Source organism: Neofelis nebulosa, chromosome 9 (genome assembly GCF_028018385.1).
Source record: "Neofelis nebulosa isolate mNeoNeb1 chromosome 9, mNeoNeb1.pri, whole genome shotgun sequence".
Taxonomy (NCBI): domain Eukaryota; kingdom Metazoa; phylum Chordata; class Mammalia; order Carnivora; family Felidae; genus Neofelis; species Neofelis nebulosa.
The window spans coordinates 71,489,879-71,510,822 of NC_080790.1; the positions used below are offsets into that span (position 1 = coordinate 71,489,879).

At 36.1% G+C, this 20,944-nt stretch overlaps 1 protein-coding gene across 24 annotated transcripts in view; it reads left to right on the forward strand.

The window, feature by feature from the left end:
• NRXN1 (neurexin 1) overlaps positions 1-20,944 on the forward strand; it is a 1,145,650-nt gene that overhangs the window by 826,560 nt on the left and 298,146 nt on the right. For all 24 annotated transcript variants that reach the window (XM_058684123.1, XM_058684125.1, XM_058684135.1 and 21 more), the window contains one exon: positions 4,564-4,745. In XM_058684123.1, the coding sequence (XP_058540106.1) occupies positions 4,564-4,745 (182 nt within the window). The remainder of the gene's footprint in view (positions 1-4,563; positions 4,746-20,944) is intronic.

Here is a 20,944-nt window from a genome sequence, read left to right on the forward strand (position 1 = left end):
ATAATATAATAAACCATGTTTCTATAAAAATAAAATTAAAATAATAAAGCTAGATTGCAGTCATTTTATGTAGGCTTCTTTATTTAACAAAGTGAATTTTTTTTGCATCTTGCTATAAATCTTAGCATGCTAGATGTTTTATGATGATGAACTAATATTCTTTTTCTCATGAAAGCTCCCATGTGATGCAATTTAATATCCTTCTCATTGTCAACTACTAGTGAATGTAAATAATAATATAATGGGTTTATGTGAAAAAAGCGCTAATCCCAGGAATGAAATACTGAAAAGATTAATAAAAACTGGGAGGGAGGAAAGTCATTTCTTCAAAGGCATTTGGCTTTCACACAACTTTGAAATGAATCAAACTTTCCTAAGACATCTTATATTAAAATAAAACAACAATGTTGCAGTGTTTATTTTTTGTATGTTTTCCATTATTTTATAGTTTTAACACACACACACACACACACACACACACACACACACACACACACACACACACATATCTGTTCTCTGTAAAACTTACTGGGCACTTACCATATGCCAGGAATTGGACTAAGGCGTGACTGTGTGATACCCATCGAATTTTGACAGAAGCTCTATGGGGTGTATAGTTTTAGTATCCTCATTGTTTACAGACAGAATATCCAAGATTTAGGATAAAAAGCTAGTCAAGGTCAGTGTAACTAGTAAATGATTCAGCTGGGATTTGAACCCAGGTCTGTTCAGAGCTTACATTCTTTATTTTTTAGTTATCTGCTATAGTAAGGACATTATGTCCCTGGTTCCAGAAGATGCATGCTAAATGAAGTAGATTTTGAAACTTTAGTCGCATGACCCACTATATTTTATTGTAGGAGTATTCTCACATTTTTAAGATTACCAGAATAGAGTATAAGGTAATTTTCTATCTTTCTGAAAGGGGGATTTAAGAACAGAGGAGATTTTGTAGAGTTTTATAGGAAGTGATTTTTTTTTTTAAAAGAAAACCAAGATGCTTATACAGGTAGGTAGAAGGGAGCTGTGGGTGGGGAGTGGACATCTTATCCTCTCTTATCCTCTCTTGATTCTGATTATGCTGATGAATACAAGACATTTGCACTATCATGCATACAGAAGAGGGAAGAGAGATTGCTTTCCAGATACATCTGGAGACAAAAGATGCTGGAAATAATTGCATTGTTTGGCACAAGGTAGTACAATTGGTTTTACTTTGTTTTGGTGAAATGAAAGAGCCAGAAATCATTGTAGAGTGGTTCATAGAATGCTAGTTGCTAGGTCTTAGCACTCACTGAAATATGAGATGAAATCAAATCTTGAGTAATGATATTTGCATTGTGACATTTATCTTCCTGAAAATACAAACCTTTATTATCCTTGCATTCTGTAACTGAGCAACTGGAAACTTTCATAGTTCCATAAGTTTGGGAAGTATACTCTAAACTAAATGTTAATCTACATATATTAAATGTTCTGTCACTTCACATTTACATGTTATTTTTCTTTTTTTGAAAGCCTTGTGAGGTGAAAGGACAGTATATGATCATGAGGTGCAAATGTCACTTTATGGATATGAGACATTAGAATATGATAACAGTCGGCCTTGATAAATTCAGACTGACACATCCAATTAACTTTTTCTCGACTGTCTTGTTATGATAACAGAAACATTTCTGTCATAAAAAAAATGCAAGAGTAGGAGTCTGGGTACTAGGTTTCCTACCGGCTCTGTCACTTAACTAAGGTTGCAACTTGAGATAACAAATCAATCCTTATGACTAAGTTTCCTCAGATGTAACATGGGGCTAACTGCTTACCCTACTTTCTTCCCCCACCGCTTTTTACAAAAGTTTATTTATTTATTTCTGAGAGAGAGAGAGAAAGAGAGAGAGAGAATCCCATGCAGGCTCCTTGCTGTCAGTGCAGAGACTGATCAAGGCTTGAACCCATGAACCATGAGATCATGACCTGAGCCAAAATCAAGTCGGATGCTCAACTGATTGAACCACCCAGACGCCCTTACCCTACTTTCCATACAGAAGTACAGAAGACATGAAAAATTGTTGTGAAAGTGATATTTTTAATATTAAAAATTGCTATGTAATACAAGATATTTTGCTTTCCACCATCACCTTCCTCTGGTGATTCTGGAAGACACCTGAATTTTTAGATATGATTTACATTGTTATGCAGCATCTCTAGTTTTGAATATTTGTCTTAATTCATAGAAACTACATAGTCACTAGAGAACAAAATTAATTAAAAGGAGGAAAATAAAATTGAGTACCTGTACTCAGAGGTCACCACGACATTCTCCTGTTAAAGAAACCTTCACTTTTATGTGTTCTTGTCCCATTTCTATCAATGTGGGCATTGTTGAACCATTCAATAGTTCGTTAATCATCTACAAAAATTACCACGCTGAAGAATATTTATCAAATGATTCTTGCTTATTAATATCTTGAGTAACAAGCTTCTGATGATATAGAACATAAATGGTCCTGGAGGCTCCAACATTTCTGATACACAAATCTGTATATTCTGAATGTTCTTTACTTGCACACTGCCTGGTTCCTTTGAAGTATAACTTACCTGTTTCCACATGCGAGAGATAAACTACTTTCATGCATTAATATCCAAAAAAATTAATAGAGAATACACAGCTTCTCTACCATTGCATTCTAACAAGATTCTATTTTATCACTTTTACATTCAGTATTATTCTGACATGTTTCTTGTGTCATGTCTACATACCGAGGCCTTCTTTTTTTTTTTTTATTGATTTGTTTTGAGAAAGAGAGCACAATCACGGGAGCAACAAAGAGACAGGGGGAGGGAGATAATTCCAAGCATGTTCCACACTGTCGGTAAAGAGCCCAACGTGGGCTCAAACTCAGGAACTGTGAGATCATGACCTGAGTTGAAATCAAGAGTCAGACCCTTAACCAACTAAGCCACCCAGGTATCCCTACATACCAAGGCCCTTTTAACCAGTCAAGCAGGAGGCATATTGCAGAGGACTTTGGAAATGTTTCAGACAGAATACATACTGCTGTACCAACACCTTTTACATACAAGCCTCACTCTTGGTAGGAGCTTTTTTTCTATAAACACAAGATATTTTGTGGCCTAAATTTTTTAAATGTTTATTTATTTTGAGAGAGAGAGCACATGCACAAGCAAGGGAGGGACAGAGAGAGAGGGAGAGAGAGGACCCAAGGATCCTGTGTCATCAGCACAAAGCTCAACACGGGGCTTAATCCCACAAACCACAAGACCATGACATGAGCTGAAATCAAGAGTCAGACACTTAACCGACTGAGGCACTGAGGCACCCTTGGCTTAATTTTAATATTCACTCTTACCATTTTCTTTACCACGTTTGACATATAGTGGGAACACAATAAACATGTATTGGTATCCTTTATTACTGTAAGCCTCTAAATTTAATTTTACCCCAATGGCTCTTCCTGGGATAACTATGCAAATATTTCTATTGTCCTTTTTAGTATGGACAAACTTTACTTTTAGTAAAGTCTTTTCTTGTGTGTATAGATATGTGTTCATATCTATATCTATATCTATATGTATCTGTATCTATATTTTTGCATGTCTCTTTGCATGTCTCTTCCAAATGTTCTGACTTAAAGATTTCATTTTATTGCATTCAGTGAGATAGATTTCATTATGATATAATGAGATAGGACTTCAGTGCATTGGATGCTTAGTGTAAACTTGTTTGAAATGAAAATCTTTTAAAGTAAGATGGATAATTTAATGACATCAGCACCATAAAGTAAAAATTGAACACTCACCAAATGAGGCTATAATATTCTTACTACTGTAAGACAAGCATTCACTTTTGAAGAAAAAAAATGAGTCTTTTTATGATGCTGGATAGTTTGACAGCTACTAGATATTGCTTGTTAAATAAGATCTCACTTCTATTGATGAGCTCTATTATCTGTATTTTTCTGACATGACTCCTGGGGCTTATGACTGTTTACCCATTAGTTATCTGTCATATGTGAATAGACCCTTTCCCCATAAGAGTTGATTCGTAGTATATTTGTTGTGATTTGCTTCACTGTGCTGTATGACCCTGTCACATGCACATGCAACTCTTGTTTCAAAAACAAAAACGAGTTGATACATGTTTCTGCTCCTTTTGGAAGCGGCCAAAGTCAGTGTTTCCTACTAAACCATTTCTGAAAAACTGGCAGGGAGAAATAAAACCCCATTAGATTCCATGCTTCTCCAACTCAGTGGAAAAAGTAGTAATCTCCCATTTGTTCTGGAACACCTGCTGGTAGGTTTAATGAGTGTATTAAAAACTGAGCTGCCTTGATATTTCTTTTAAAAATCTTCTATTCACTCTCTTGAGCCTGTTTGATTGAAATCTGTGATTTGCTTACTTTTTATGCTATAGTTTCATTTTTTTTTTTTTAATTTTTGCCTTGGTATAAATTTAATCCTTTACGGATATGTCAATGTAACAAACATAGGAAAATTGTACACCTGATATATTTGGACTAATTGGTTTTGGTTTTTGTTTTCCAGCTGGGACAACATATATCTTTAGCAAAGGTGGTGGACAAATCACGTATAAGTGGCCTCCTAATGACCGGCCAAGTACACGAGCAGACAGACTGGCCATAGGGTTTAGCACTGTTCAAAAAGAAGCTGTATTGGTGCGAGTGGACAGTTCTTCTGGCCTGGGTGACTACCTAGAGCTTCATATAGTAAGTACTTTAAAAATAAGATTTAACTTTTGTCTTTACTGTTAGTTTTTTTTTTTTTTTTTAAATAACTTATACTTTTTCTTTTGGAAGTTTCTCTTCCCCAGCAACCAGTACTTTGGTACAGAAAATATAAATACAATCTAGAAGTAGTAAGACCTTATTCCTACTATTGTTGCTAAAAATGTTCTTTACAATAGAAAATATATTTTTTTGGTTGTTAAGTGTGAATTCTTCTCAGTTCTCTGTTCACAAAGATTTATTTTGGTATGTTCTTATTGACTGTAAGCAGATTTGCCAAATTAATAAACTAAGTTATTGCCTAGTTGATACTGTTACATCTGACTGGAAGCAGGAGGTTGTAATACTGGTAACATCAAAAGATCTGAATCTGGTGTCCTTAGTTCTTTCCTCACTCTAGAATTACAGTGAATTACAGTGAATAGATTGTTTCTGTGCCTTCTTATATTCATTTTGATACATAAATATCAAGAAAGTACAGTAAGCTCTTACCATTAATATCCTGGAACCCTTGACCATTCCTTTTGCTCCAAGCTCTAAGCCTACTGGAAGAATTTAGTCAGTATATCATAGATGGAAAATAATAGGTCATGAATAGAAAGCTATTTTTTTAAACTTTTGCCTTAACTGAGTTATAGCTTGAAGACTCTGCCATATATTTCTGCATTCAGAGTTACTAATTTGTATAGTTGTAATTCTTTATCTTCTTGTTTTATTAAAATATTCACAAAGTACAGGTAATCTCTTATTGCTAAGAGATATCAATATTTTACTGATATACAAAAGTAACAACCATAAGAAAGGGTCAACTATTAAACTCTAAAGGGTTATTATCATCATAGTTCTTAGTTGAAAATCTGTATCTTCTGGAAGGTTCCAAACATATATAAGTCTTTCCATTTCCCTTTATATCTGTGAGGCATAGTTTATCTTTTCTGTCTCATGTGATTGGGTAAATTTGTTTTGTTTTGCTTTTGTCCATCCCTATAGGTTCTCCTTTTACTAGCACCCATGCCTCAGAGGACAATTTGATTAGGTCAGCAGATTCTTTCCTCTTGGACACTGACTTTCAGGCACTCATCCTAAAACAATTAGGAAAACCACCAAACACATACAGGAGGAAAATACATTATCACAGACTTTTGCAGGGTCTTAATTTTCAGTTTTATTCATTTATTTTCTTAATAAATTTTCCATTAGTTTTCCATTAGTTCCATAATTTCTAATTAGTTTTCCATTAGACTTCTATGATTTCAAATAAGCTCAGTAGGGGTTTACACTGACCACAAGAACTAAATTCATTGTTAATCTTAGAAAGAAGAAAAGAGAAAACACACAACACACACACACACACACACACACACACACACACACACACACCTCAGCACAACCATTATCGAACTGCCATAAATTTTCAATTCAAAATGCAGTTGTCAAATCGGAACCCTGGGAAAGTAATTTCAACTGCCTTTCAGCAAATATCTAACAATAAAAATTGAAAGCATCTGGATTTTTATGGCATCATAAATAAATGATTAGTTGAGATAAACTTAACTAGTGCAGTAAGGAATGTTGCTGTTTAGAGTAATCTCAACTTTCTAAATGTATTTGCTCCACTCTGATTTAAGAGCCTTGCAACTTCAAAAAAATAAATAAATAAGAAAACAAGAGCTTTTGCTCCTGAAAGAAATTACTTATTGATCCATTACCAATTACACACTTACCCTCAGAAAAGTTTCTACAATGATCACTCTCAAATCGTAAGGGGCAATGTTACTGAATTTACTCAAACCACTGTTGTTTGTTTTATGGTCAGAGGGTTTTAGCCTATAAGAATGGGTGTTCTCTTTTTCTCCCAAATCTGATCAAATGTGGGTTTAAGAGTCCCTCCATACATAATGGATTGAATTTCTAAGTGTCTGTACCAACCTAGTACCTTCCACAGTTCCTTTACTTGCCATGAATTTATGACAGCTGTTCTGTGAAGGCCTCCTTCTTTCTGTATCTCCCTCTTGGTTTTGCCTGGCTATTCACTGTGGATTCATTATTTGTCTCTATACATTCTCCCTCTTGGATTTGCTATCTTCAAACTTTCCCTTGATTTGAGAGCCAGTACTTGACTGGGAAATGCAAAATGTATATTGGTTCCCTGGGCTTACTAAACACCCTTGTTGGTCAGCCCTACTCCTCCTATATCAATTACTAGTATCTGTCTTAGTCCAAACCTGGCTAACTAAAATTTATCTCCCTCCCTTTTTCCTCATTGCATGTAAGTGGTGATCAGCCATTAATGACCTAGCAAGTTGCCTATATGGAAATAAATCACTTCTTAACATATTTCAACATACAAACTAAATTAACACAAGGCCAGTGTTGTGGGTTTTTTTGTTTTTGTTTTTGTTTTTGTTTTTGTTACGCATTTTACACTATTGAAGTTACCTCTAACTCCTATAATGTTGGCTACATAGAAGAGGAACACAAAGAGGAGTTAGATATTTTAAAAAGCAAAGGGAGGGTAAGAAGGGAGGGAGGAAGGGAGGGAGGATGTAAGAAAGGAGGAAGGAAGGAAAGGAAAGGAATGGAAAAGAAAGGAAAGGAAAGGAATGGAATGGAATGGAATGGAATGGAATGGAATGGAAAGGAAAGGAAAGGAAAGGAAAGGAAAGGAAAGGAAAGGAAAGGAAAGGAAAGGAAAGGAAAGGAAAGGAAAGGAAAGGAAAAGAAAAGAAAGGAAAGGAAAGGAAAATTAAGTGTCTGAGTACTAGAGTTGATACCAGTGGGTGATAGAAATATTCTTAAATAATATTAGATTTGAGAACATTCAGACCGTATTTTGTTACATTATTTAGGTGCCTTTAAATCTATCCCAATTTTCGGGGCGCCTGGGTGGTGCAGTCGGTTAAGCGTCCGACTTCAGCCAGGTCACGATCTCACGGTCTGTGAGTTCGAGCCCCGCGTCAGGCTCTGGGCTGATGGCTCGGAGCCTGGAGCCTGTTTCCGATTCTGTGTCTCCCTCTCTCTCTCTGCTCCTCCCCGTTCATGCTCTGTCTCTCTCTGTCCCAAAAATAAATAAAAAAAAAAAAATAATAAATAAATAAATAAATAAATAAATAAATCTATCCCAATTTTCTTTGAATCACTTATTCTGCTTCTTTCAGGGTTAGAAGTTTCAAAGGAAAACAAGATTTGTAGAATTATAGTTTGTTTATTATTGTTGTTTGATTTTTGTTTATGAACATTACTGACTTAAAAATTAACCTGATTGATATCATAGATGATATATTTTATCTGTAAATGTTAATTATTATCCATTAAAATGCCAGAAAAACTTCTGTAAACCTTCAAGATCAGCCAAACATAAACTCTGTGCTAATCTTTAAAAATTGTATTTCTACCTTTAATTAATAAATTAATCAGTAAGCTGGAAAGTTGATTGTACTCCTCACAAGGGACTCCAGTCTTGCTGAAATGTGCAATGCCATTTCAGTTAGATAACTTTTAAAGTATGACTGGCATATAATTTCGATGAAGATGTAAATGTTTGTCATCATCCCATTTCATTACATTGATTATTTGGGTTTTTACTTGAAACTATAATCATATTTAAATTTTGATTAATTGTACCCTTAAAGTTATAACAACTTGGAATAAAATGTTTTTTGAGTCAGGTAGCCTGGTTTTTAAGATATTTTAAATAATATTAATATTTCTGCTACCACTGTTATGCTCAAAGCCATATGATGTTGCTATTGAAACTTGTAAGGTTTTAGGAGGGGATGAGGGCAAGATACACTCATGAAGTAAGGAACAGTTAATTAGCATAAGGCCTAGAATACTAGCACTTGATAAATATTTTCTGAAATAATAAATGAATTAATGAATTATATATTGAAAATATGATGGTTTAGGTTAAGAATAGACAGCTTGGGGCACCTGGGTGGCTCAGTTGGTTAAGCGGCCGACTTCGGCTCAGGTCATGATCTCACAGTTTGTGAGTTCGAGCCCCGTGTCGGGCTCTGGGCTGATGGCTCAGAGCCTGGAGCCTGGTTCTGATCCTGTGTCTCCCTCTCTCTGCCCCTTCCCCACTCATGCTCTGTCTCTCTCTGTCTCTCAAAAATGAATAAATGTTAAAAAAAAAAAAAAAAAGAATAGACAGCTTTTCATTAGTCAACATGAAGCCAAAGATGCAGTATAGTTTTTATGTAACTCAGAAAGTCATTTAACTTAGTTATAACAGAAAAAAATGTAGCACTTGATATGCAATAGCTATATTATTGAAAAGTTGCATATTTTTATTGATTTGTTTTTTGAATCTTCAAGTAAGAATTGATTATGGTAGTTGGTTGTTTAGAGGAAATGTGTGGTGGGAATTTTTGTTGGATGAATGATTGTCTGTCTTTAGTAATTATCTCATTTATTATAACTCATTTTTATCATGAGTTGTTCTCTAATTGTTTTGTATCTGCCCATTACTTTCCAAAAGAGATAAACTGTCTCATGTCAGAGAACACAACTTGATAATAATGATGGTTAATAAGAAACATAGCATAATATAGAATTGGGGCTTTTCAACATTCATTTTACTACATGCTAGCAGCCTATCCAGAAATATTTTCTGAGCAACTAGTATGGCCCAGGTCTATGTTAGGTTCCATGGATACAAAAATAAATTATCTCACCACTTAGTAATCATCTCAATGAACAATTGTTGAATGGATGAATGAATGAGCCAAATAGGATCCTTGTCACCAGATAGCTTGGGTTATTTACAGCAAACATACTTTGTCCCAATGTGACTCCATTTGGTTCATCTCAGTTTTTTCCTCTTGCAGCTTTAACTTTCTTATCTGTATAATATTTGTAAGAATATAAACAGATGATTGGTTTTTAGGATAAAGAATATAAAGAAGACACTTCTAAGCTGTAAAGTGTTATACACATTTAAGTTAGTGTTAAAGATTATTTAATCAATATTGAGTAAAATAATTATTAGAAACAATTAACAAAAAAGTTAAATTCATTAAAAATTAATTTATAAGTCATATCTAGAAATTTTACCAGTGTTTTCACTCTAGAGGAAGCATCTCATATATGTCAGTCTGGCAACATTAATTACAGATTACTTAACCCCTCTTTGACTTACAGGAGAAAGCCAGTGCAAATGTGTGCTCACTTACTGCCATGAATATTAACGTGTACATTGGTTCTGACCAGGGGAAATGTGTGGAGGGTGGTAGAAAGGAAGAGTGAAGAGTGTTCTTTGAAATTCTTTCATCTTGGGAGCATGAAAGAGCATTGCAAATTTGATTAGTGAATTGTTGTACATATTTGCCGTAAGTGTTTCTTCTTTGTACTTTGCTGGGTTGGAAGCCTTATTTTTGAAACTAAGCTCTTAATTGATTTTGATTTAGAAATACACCTTTTGATCAGTGGTTTTAGTGTAGCCTAGAAGCATAATATATTTAGAGTAAATATTACTTGTCCTAAAATAACTTATCAATATCAGTGGCAAGTCAACACTTTCTCATCTTTCTCCTCATCTCTACATTTTATTTTGCTTTAATAAATTTTATTTAATAAACATTATTTAGTATATTATATACTTTATAATCCTGCTCTATTAAAACTAAATGTAAAAACATCTTTTTAAAGTCAACAATTATACATGAGTGCAAGATAAAACACAATTACTCCGTTACAGGCTTTTCTTGAATTTAAATTATGTTCCATCTGAAATTTTCTTTCTAACCAACAGATTCACCTATTTTAAGAGTTTTACTTTGCCATGTAATATTAAAATTTGACCCTGTTAATCATATACAGTAAATATTTTATTTGGTTTTGTTTTCCTGGTTCTTGCATGAATTAGAGAACATGTTGCCTTTTTGACTAGAATATTGAAAGAAAGACTAAAATGATGTCTTTTTTAGTATGTGTTGTAAAATTCTTTTCAGGCTTCTAAGGAATGAAAGATGCAAGTTATCTTTGGAGAAAATGGGGGAAGTTATGGTCATAGTTCTGTTGGCTTAAGTGTTATCCAGATATCTTAATATAGTCTCTATTTTCAGGATGGGTGTGGTCAAGTGCATTAATACAGACTATTTCCCTCATCATTTTCCCTTGGAAGTTAATTCAGTTTCTCATTTTCTGATTTGCTGGTTGTCACCTGTGGTATATCAGTAACTCTCTGAATTTGACTGCTAGATTTCTAGAATTATTTCCTTTTTTGAAATTCCACTGCTTTGTACTTTAAGAAAAGAGAACCAAAACAACTATCTCTACATACACCTTCTCAGTCCATGTAATTATCAATTAGAATTATCTTGCTGTATATATTCTGAATACTTTCCAGGCCATTCCATATACTTATATCAGGTTAATTTGCTAAAATGTTTCTTTGATTCACTTGTTCCTCTATTAAACACATTGATGTCTCCCAATTGTGTACAGGTAAAGAAAGGCACATTTTATGCCTGACATTTAATGTCCTCAACATTCTGAACTTAATTTCCATTTTCAGGTCCATTTCCCCATAATTCTATACTTATCTTTTTACTCAGTGAAATGTATTAATCTATTTGTTAATGAACTTCTTGTCATATCTCTATATCTAACTCTGTCCCGGAAGTTTCTTCTTATTCATCTCACTGTCTCAATTCTGCTCAGTCGTCAACTTCTCTATTCAAATGTTGGATGTTTTCAGGGTTGTCTCTGGGATCTTGTAGCCTCCTGAGCTAGCAGAAAGAAGTCTAGGGCTCAGAAATGTCCTTGGAAGAGCTGCTGAAACAATACCTAGGTAGAGAAAATATTGTACATAGTTTCTGCTCCAACCAATGATCACTACTCTTCTTGATCCATTCCTCTGTGATGGATGTCAAGCTATTTTATTTATTTTTGACAGAGACAGAGTGCAAGCATGAGCTGGGGAGGGGCAGAGAGAGAGGGAGACACAGAATCCAAAGCAGGTTCCAGGCTCCAAGCTGTCAGCACAGAGCCTGACACGGGCTTGAACTCACGAACTCTGAGATCATGACCTGGGCTGAAGTTGGACACTCAACCGACTGAGCCACCCAGGCGCCCCAGATGTCAAGCTATTTTACAGAAATAGTTTCAAATCCATTCTCATTTAGGTCCTGATGAGTTTCCTTAGCAAATCTTTTCCTATGCCAAGCTCAGCTCCCAAAACAAGGGACCTGTTGTTGAATCCTTTCTAACTACTGACTCTACTTCCATTTCTGCTGTGGCTCTTTTTCAAAACCTACTTTCAAGTAACATCTCTTTTGGTTCATTCAACGCATCATTATTGATCACCTATGATGCAGTTCAGACTGTGCTAATTATCCTTTTCTATATAACAAATTTACCTACAATTTAGTAGTTTAAAACAAAACATTTGGAATCTTATACGAGCTTGGGAGTCCAGAAGCAGCTGAACCAGGTTAAGAGATTCCCAGGAGAAGACACGGTTAAGATCTGCCATGCTCAGAACATGCCTGATACGTTTATTCTTATGATCCAGACAGAGTCCACATGTATGAGGAAGAAATGATGAGCAACAATGAAAGCATATGAAAACAGGTTATTAAGGATTCTGGTTTTGTAGAAATCTAAACACAATATAGATTGATGGAAAATGAGTAATGAAGACATTGCTTGAGGGTTAAGAACTAGTTTAGGGAATACATACTGAATTAGGAGTCATTCGTACACTGATCAGGAAGACTCCTTTTATTACACACACACACACACACACAAACACTGAAAGCCGTAAGCAAAATGCATGAGAGAAACAGAATTTAAAAATGCAAACAGCATAGCTAAATATGTCTGCCACAGATCAGGAAGCAAGATGAAAGTGACACAATGGCAATGGAGTCCTATTAAAGCTGATGCTGGGCCGCTGCAGACAGACGCATCTCATTTCAATGAAGGAAGGAAATGACTTAGGTGAATATACTAGGGGACACTCAAGTTAATGGTAGGCATAAGTAATCTACATTTTAAATCAGGAGGAAAGAACTGGAGATAATGTTCACTGAGCTTGCAAAAGTCATTTTGATGAAAACATTTTCAGAGCTGTGAAATCCAATTTATGTTGTCTTTAGGAACTTACTTTTGGAGGTAGTATGCTGGACCTCAGAATTCTTAGGTCAAGACAGAGGAGGCCTATACCCTACTGTAGATCAGGTGGATAAGCTGTTTAACTTTCTTCCAACAAATGTAGCCCTGGAAGAACATCCTGCCATTATGCTTCTGAGGTGACACTTTAATGGTGGGCTCTTCCCATCAAGGAAAATACTTCCTCCTGAATGTTCCCATTAGAGTCTTCCTGCCCCAAAAAAGTAGAAACACAAGCTTGACAGGCCTGAAAAGCTCTTTGGTGAAAGATCAAAATTTAATTGATTCTTGGAGCTTTTTGGTCTGTGAAAATAAGTCAATCTTAATATTGAGTATTATATAAAATTCAAAGTAGAATTTTAGCTAGGAAGTATAGACTGCTCATTCCCAAATACACATCTTTAGTACTGACTTTCCCTCTGATGACTATACTCAGCATTTCCACCTGGATGTCTCATGGGCACCTCAAACTTATCGCCTTAAAAACTGAACTCATGGGCACCTGGGTGGCTTAGTCAGTTAAGCATCTGACTCTTGACTTTAGCTCAAGTCATGATCCTAGGGTCATGGGATTGAGCTCTGCATTGACCTCCATACTGAGTGTGGAGTCTGCTTGGGATTCTCTCTCTATTCCTCTCCTTTTCTCTCCCCCCACTCTCAAAATAGACAAATAAACTTAAAAATTAAAAAATAAAACCAAAAAACTGAACTTCTCATCTTGCAACCACATATCCATCTAATAATTACGGATTAAAACCTGACATCTCCCCCATAGTTACTCTTATGATGTTATCTGTTTCTCACCAAATTCCAGAAATGTTTCTCATAATATTTTGGAGGAGCTTCAAACTGATAGAGTGAACAGGGAATCTATACTCATCCTTGACCAGTCTTATTAGCAGGTGAGGAGTTGAGACACAATCCGGCAGAGCAGAGAGGGAAGGGTTATAGGCACAGGCAGGTAGAGTGCCGGGATCTGTCCTTACTCTCCCTGCTTTTTTTCACCAGGAAGTATGGTTTCTACTTATCAGAATTGTGTACACAGGCACTTGGTACTTTACTACTCCTAGAAAAAGAAAGTATAGTCGATTGTCTGGCAAAGAATTGGCAAAATACACTTTACTATTTTTTTTTGTAGTCTTTGTACTCTTTTCTGTTTTTGTTGGCAAATGTGGCTCATGCAAAATTTTGAGTTCAGAGTAAAGTGATTAAGTTCCAAAGGCCATTTCTTCATTTATGTTGGACAGTGAGATGTTGAGCAGCAATAAGCAGCAAGAGGGCAGGAACTTTGATCTGTTTTCTGTACCTTTGTACTCCCTGAGTCCTGCTTCAGCCTGGAATTGAGCAAATAAACAAAAGAAGAAAAAAAATGTTGCAATAATCTTTTGGTTCCACAAGTTCTGCCAGAATGCACATGTGTGCATTCTGAAAATGTTCTGGGGCAATAGGTGGGTGCTGCTGGATTGTCTCCTTTGGGATAAACCAGTTTATATTTAACTTCTTAGGGGTGAGTTAGAGATGCAAATCTGAGCCAACTACTAACATATTTCCAGTGTATATGTTGCATCTTTACTGATGCGTATCTTGAGGGAAGTGTCTGGTGAATCACACCTTACCTGGCTCTGTTGGGGAACTACTGGTCTTTAGTACAAATACCTCCAAAGACAAGCTCCTTAGCTGGCCTCAGTGAGCACTTACAATCTGGGTTTATTTTCCAGCTCCTTGTGCTGCTACTTCCTCTGCAGCTCACACATATTCTTTCTTTAATTCATACATTTAACAAACCTTGCTTTTGTTTTTAAGTGTTTATTTATTTATTTTGAGAGAGAAAGCATGAGTGGGGAACAGGTAGAGAGAAAGGGAGGGAGAGAGAATCCCAAGTAGGCTCTGCTTTGCTGGCACGGAGCCTGATATGGGGTTCAATCCCATGAACTGCGAGATCATGACCTGAGCTAAAACCAAGAGTCAGACACTTTTTTTTTTTAATTTTTTTTTTTTAATTTTTTTTTCAACGTTTTTTATTTATTTTTGGAACAGAGAGAGACAGAGCATGAATGGGGGAGCGGCAGAGAGAGAGGGAGACACAGAATCGGAAACAGGCTCCAGGCTCCGAGCCATCAGCCTAGAGCCTGACGCGGGGCTCGAACTCACGGACCGCGAGATCGTGACCTGGCTGAAGTCGGACGCTTAACCGACTGCGCCACCCAGGCGCCCCAGACACTTTTTTTTTTTAATTTTTTTTTTTAACGTTTATTTATTTTTAAGACAGAGAGAGACAGAGCATGAACGGGGGAGGGTCAGAGAGAGGGAGACACAGAATCTGAAACAGGCTCCAGGCTCTGAGCTGTCAGCACAGAGCCCGACGCGGGGCTCGAACTCACAGACTGCGAGATCATGACCTGAGCCGAAGTCGGCCGCTTAACCGACTGAGCCACCCAGGTGCCCCAAGAGTCAGACACTTTTAACCAACTGTGCCACCCAGGAACCCCAGCAAACCTTTGTATTTTATTTTTCCCCAACAAGCACCTTTTGAGGCACTGGGAATATAGCGTAAAGTGAGGTCTGGGTTTGACCTTAAATAGCCTCAAATTTAATGAATACATTTCACTCTAGTGACACATTAGCCACAGAATACAGACACAGGCTGGTATTTCAAACCTTCATTCCATAAAGGCACAATTAAAAGTTTTTAAACTTTTTGAAACAATTTTTAACGTGGCTTTTGATGAAAGCAATTAATAATTGTAGAACTATTCTAAGTTTACATATGTATCCTGTCTATATTCAGAAAAACCATATGAGAAAAAAATATATCCTTATTAGGTTAGAAAGAAAAGGAGGCACAAGTCACACAGGTGGTGAGTAAAGCCAAAATTTGAATTCAGACAGTCTGACCCTTGAGTCCATGTAATTAATCTCTGGGCCTTCCATGTGGGGGGCAGGTAAGAGTAGGAGGCAGTCCTTCCTCAGGTTACACCCAACCACTCTGCTGAATGTCACTTTATAAAATCAGACAACCTTAGCTCTTAGTATGCCAAACATCGTATGAATTATGGAGCATTCCAGATTATCAGCTCCAAAACCACCTTCTCTAGTTAAATAAACACATAGAAAGTTATCTGGTGGACTGATTGCCTCAACCATTTTGTAATTAGCTAACCAGCTTTTGTAATTAGTCTGCCTTATAAATTTGGGGCATGCATATTTTTTAAAGGCTCGAAACACAATTTTCAAAAAGTATCTGTACCGATAGTGAAATGGTAGTCTGGAAATGTAGACTCCCAGACACCTGTGTTCATGTTTGCTTCTCTCCCTGAAATATTCCTGTTTGCTTCGCTCCTACTTGCCCTCCTCTCCTTCCTAACCTGGTGCACATTTTATTTATTTGGATCGTGTATTTCATATATTTGCGAAGCTTTCCTTTGTTCCCTAGGGCAAAACTAATCAGGTCCTTCTTGTTAGTTACTACCCTAGTACTTTGTTTTTAATTCTATGGTATTACTTACCAAGTCACAGCTCTTTCCTTATGTGTCCTTTCAGCTCATTAAACCGTGAACTCTTCAAGGTCCCTGACCATATATTATATATCTTTATATCTCTGTATTTTCAGATACTAGCACAGTGCTTATTAATACAGGTTAATACTGTTTATTGATGAAGAAATGTATGTGTGAGTGAATGGAGCCTTTCTTTTTGGCTTGTGGCCTCCCCTTCCCTCCTGCTGGTAGTTTTCCATTGTAGGGACAGGAGCTCACAAGAGGAGTGCTCTCCTTGGAGCACAGTATGAAGTAGACTCCCAAAGGATAATGGTGAAAGCATGTGACAGTGCCCTGGGACTCCCCATTTACAACCTATGGAGGCTGACACACTCAAGGCAAGTGCTGGGGCCTATCACAAATGGTCTCATTATCCACACGGTATTCTCTGAGGGAAGGAAGACATCTTTCAGGTTAGACCATTGACCAGCACCACTTTCAGGTTCAAATATTCCAAACAGGTAGTCACTTCCCTGAGATTTAGTCTAAGCATGCCTTTCATCTGCTGTCTGTATTATTTTGGGTACTTACATAAAAATGTCTATGATATACTTCCCTATATTCTGACTTGATGAGAAGAGATGAATCCAAATGGAGAAAAAGAGAGAGAGAGAAGGAGAGAAAGCAAGCAAGCAAGCTCTCTGTGTAATCAACCTCAGTCGATTAGGGTGTAGAGGGTAATCATCCTCCACTACTCTGGCAATTTGTCCATCTTCTTTTTGTTATCCTGCTGTGCTAACCTCTGACATGTGTTTAAATGATGGAGGTGAAACTGATTCTCCCTTTTATTAAAAGAGCTTTCAAAAATGATGTTTATTAATATATATTAAATGCTTGAAAGTATTGTTAATTATCTTCAGTAGGGTTAAAATTTCCCACTGAAATCATGCTTCCCCTATTCATTTGCTTAGTAAGAAGAACAACAGCTAAACAATACTATTTAGCATGTATTGAGTGCTTACAATGGACCAAGCACAAAACACTTTGCATAAAAATTATATTTCATTTGATATTCACAATCACCTATTGAGGTATGAATTATTATCTCAATTTTACAGATGAGCAAACTGCATTTATAAATAATTGACCCAAATCACATAGCCAGTTCTGACTTCAAAGCCACGTTTTTGTTTCGTGCAAAGGAAAATTTCAGGCTAGCCCAGATACTTTTTCAAATGATCATGCAAAACAATTTACTGACCCTAAGGAGTGAGTCTTTACTATGCATTGCATTGTGAGATTCTCTAAGCATGGGCACAAGGCGGAATCTCTATGTCCTTCAACAAGAATTCACGAAATAACAGTAGAGTGCCATGATATAACACATGATATTTAGTATTAAAATTCTTGTAATGGGTGGAGTTATAGGTGTCATTGCTGTTTTTTTTTTTGTTTGTTTGTTTGTTTTTTTTTTTTGAGTTTTGCCTAAATGTGAGGCTAAACTAATACTGCCACAAGACTCTTGGTCTTCTGTGGAGATGAATATAAAAATAACCTGCAGTACTCTGAAAACTGGCTGGAGAGGCAGCTTTTAGCCTTTCCTCGGGTTCTAAAGCTAATGCATAAAGCCTAGACAGCTTGTCCTACTTCTTTCTTTCTTACTTTTTTTTTTTCTTCTTCTTCTTCTTCTTCTTCTTCTTCTTCTTCTTCTTCTTCTTCTTCTTCTTCTTCTTTTTTTTTTTGAGTTGAATCTCTGTGTTTCTCAGCATGTGAATGAGGGGGGAGATAGGGAATTTATCTATTGCTTGTATTTCTTGCTGATTGAACATCTTCCTGACAGAAGTCTTCAAAGGAAAAGTATGTCATCCTGTTCATTATTGTTAATTAGCCGTAAAAGCCAGGCTTTGGAGGCTGTTTTCCACAGAGCAACCGCAGAGAAATGGGGCTGATATTTTAGCAGTTATATGTGAAGTGGGGTCAGGCAGCCTGCCATGTAGGTTTCAGAACTGAGCTCATGTGATCTTTAAAAGACAGGCATTGCAGAGAAATTTCACATGTATAAATAGGTTGTAAATTCTAGTCCCCCTCCCAATGCCTGATTCAAGACCAGTGGTTGGTTGGTCATTTGTAACTGGATATTGAAAAGAGTGTTAAATAAATGAAGCAGCTGGATTTTTTTAGTATTCCAAATTGAAATGTAGATGTTGTTCATTATTATGGGAGAACCATAATATAACCATGGTCTTCATAATTAACTAGCTTTCAGTGAACTTTCTCCTTAGTAGACTGTGTTTCTATTATATAATTGTATTTTTAATTTACTGGCTATTTTTTTGAGGGTTTTTTTGGGGGGGATTCTTCTGTCTAGACATAAACTGAATTCAATACATTAGTAATGCATAGAACTGGGTCCACCAGGCCAATAATATTTTATAACAGATTGTTCAGAGGGAGTTGAATTTTATTTGTTGTCCTATGTCTCTGTTTATTTTCCAGAAAAAAACCCACATTTTAAATAAATTTTATTTTCTTAGATCATAAAAGTATTTTTTAAAAAAAATTAAATACAATGAGAGTAAAAAGTAAAAACTGCCTGTAAATACACCAACCTTTTTACTGTGATGTCTGACATTCTAATCTTTAATTTTACACATGTACATATATATTTCCTTTATATATGTGTAAATAGTTGTAAATTTGCTGGCACACCTGGACATTCTTTAAAAAAATAAAATGTTTCTGTATGATACATACTATTCTGCAGCTTGATTATTCTTATTTAATATATTTTGGACATCTTTCCATTTTAGAGCATATAATCCCATATTTACCTCATAATATCCTATTGCATGCATATACAACAATTTATTGAATGATTCCCTAATGATGGGTATTTTGTTTCAGAATCTTTCATATTACAAAGATAAAAATTTTCTTCACTTTGTAAGAAGATTATTTCATATGTATGGTTTTTTTTAGGAAGATAAACTTCTATAAGCAGAACCACTATATTTAGTACAGAATTGTCCTTTAAGAACACTGTACTGTCAAACACTCCCACAAGCAAGTATATAAGTATGCCACAAGTAGGGCATTTTAATAAAAAAACTTCCTCATCATTTCTGAATAATTGAGCCCCAAGGGTGCCTGGGTGGCTCAGTCTGTTGAGCATTGACTCTTGATTTCAACTCAGGTCATGATCTCACTTTTTGTGGGTTCGAGCCCCATATGGGGCTCTGTGCTGATGGTGTGGAGCCTGCTAGGAATTCTCTCTCTCTCCCTCCTTCTCTGCCCTTTCCCTGCTCTTGCTGTCTCTCTCTCTCTCTAAATAAATGAATAAACTTAAAAAGAAAATAAATAAACTTGAAAAGAAAAGAAATTGCATTGGTTTAGAGGTGATACCAAAGCCCCTTTAGCTTTGGACACAATTTTTTCTCATATGCTGACAACATTCTCAGAACAGCAGTGGGCTAAGGAGGCTGGATAACAGGTTTATGAATCATGTAGCTCTTTTTAGGAAAGCAGTGCTACATAGTTTTCTCGGAAGAGACAGGCAGGCAAGAGGTTAATGTCCCAGTGGGAGGCAGTACTCATTTCAGAGTCTGCCTCTGTGTTCCTCACCTTCCATACGTTCCATAATTCTTCATTTTGCCCCTAGTCACTTCTTATTTTGATCATGCAGTCCCCAGGACTTGTGCAACAGCAGTGGAACGTGACAGGCTTTTAAATGTATTAATACTGTCAACATTATTGTGGTTAATCTTAATATAACAGAGTAACAACAGGTTCTGCTATTAAGCGTTTAGTAAGACACGGATGTCTTACGCTCTCGATAGCCTTTTAAATGAGAAAGTTCTCGAGCTCAGAAAGTGGATTACATCAAGGGACCAGCTCATATGTTGTGTACCATTTGGTAATGGCTAAGATTAAACTGAAAGAAGTAAAATGTTCAGAAGGGGAAAAAAGATGTAGCTATTTAAGTTTCTCAAATTCTACATGTGATTATTTACTTGAGTCTTATATCCATTATGAGCTAAATCACAGCTGATAGAACCACATTTAAAATTTGAGAATATTTTAGTTAGCTTGCCATTTTCTATTAGTAATGCATGAATGTAATTTAAGCATGTGAAATATAACCCAAATGATAGTTTTTCTTTGAACTTTTTTAATTGTTTTCAAGGTGCTACTACCTTGAGTTTTACTAATGAAAGGTAAAATTAAAACATGTAACTATGGAGTTTAATAGGCACTGAGAATATTTGATAATGCCACGGCTGTCTATATTATATCCACTAACATATTTAATAGCTGAACAGATGCATCTTGCTATGGCAACACATGGTACTGAGCAGCAGGGAGTCCCATTTGACAAGTCAGTTTTTATTTTATTTCTTTATCCCATACCTTCTCTAATAATCCCAGATTTCAGTGTGTTTTGATTTGTTAGGCAGCAAGCAGATAAGAGAGATTCTGTTCTCTGTTGCTTACTTCCAACAGGTTGTTTGGCTTCAAGATACAAAGCCTGGGAGATTCTATAATAAAATAACTGGGCAAGACTGGGTAAGATGCACAACACTCAGAATG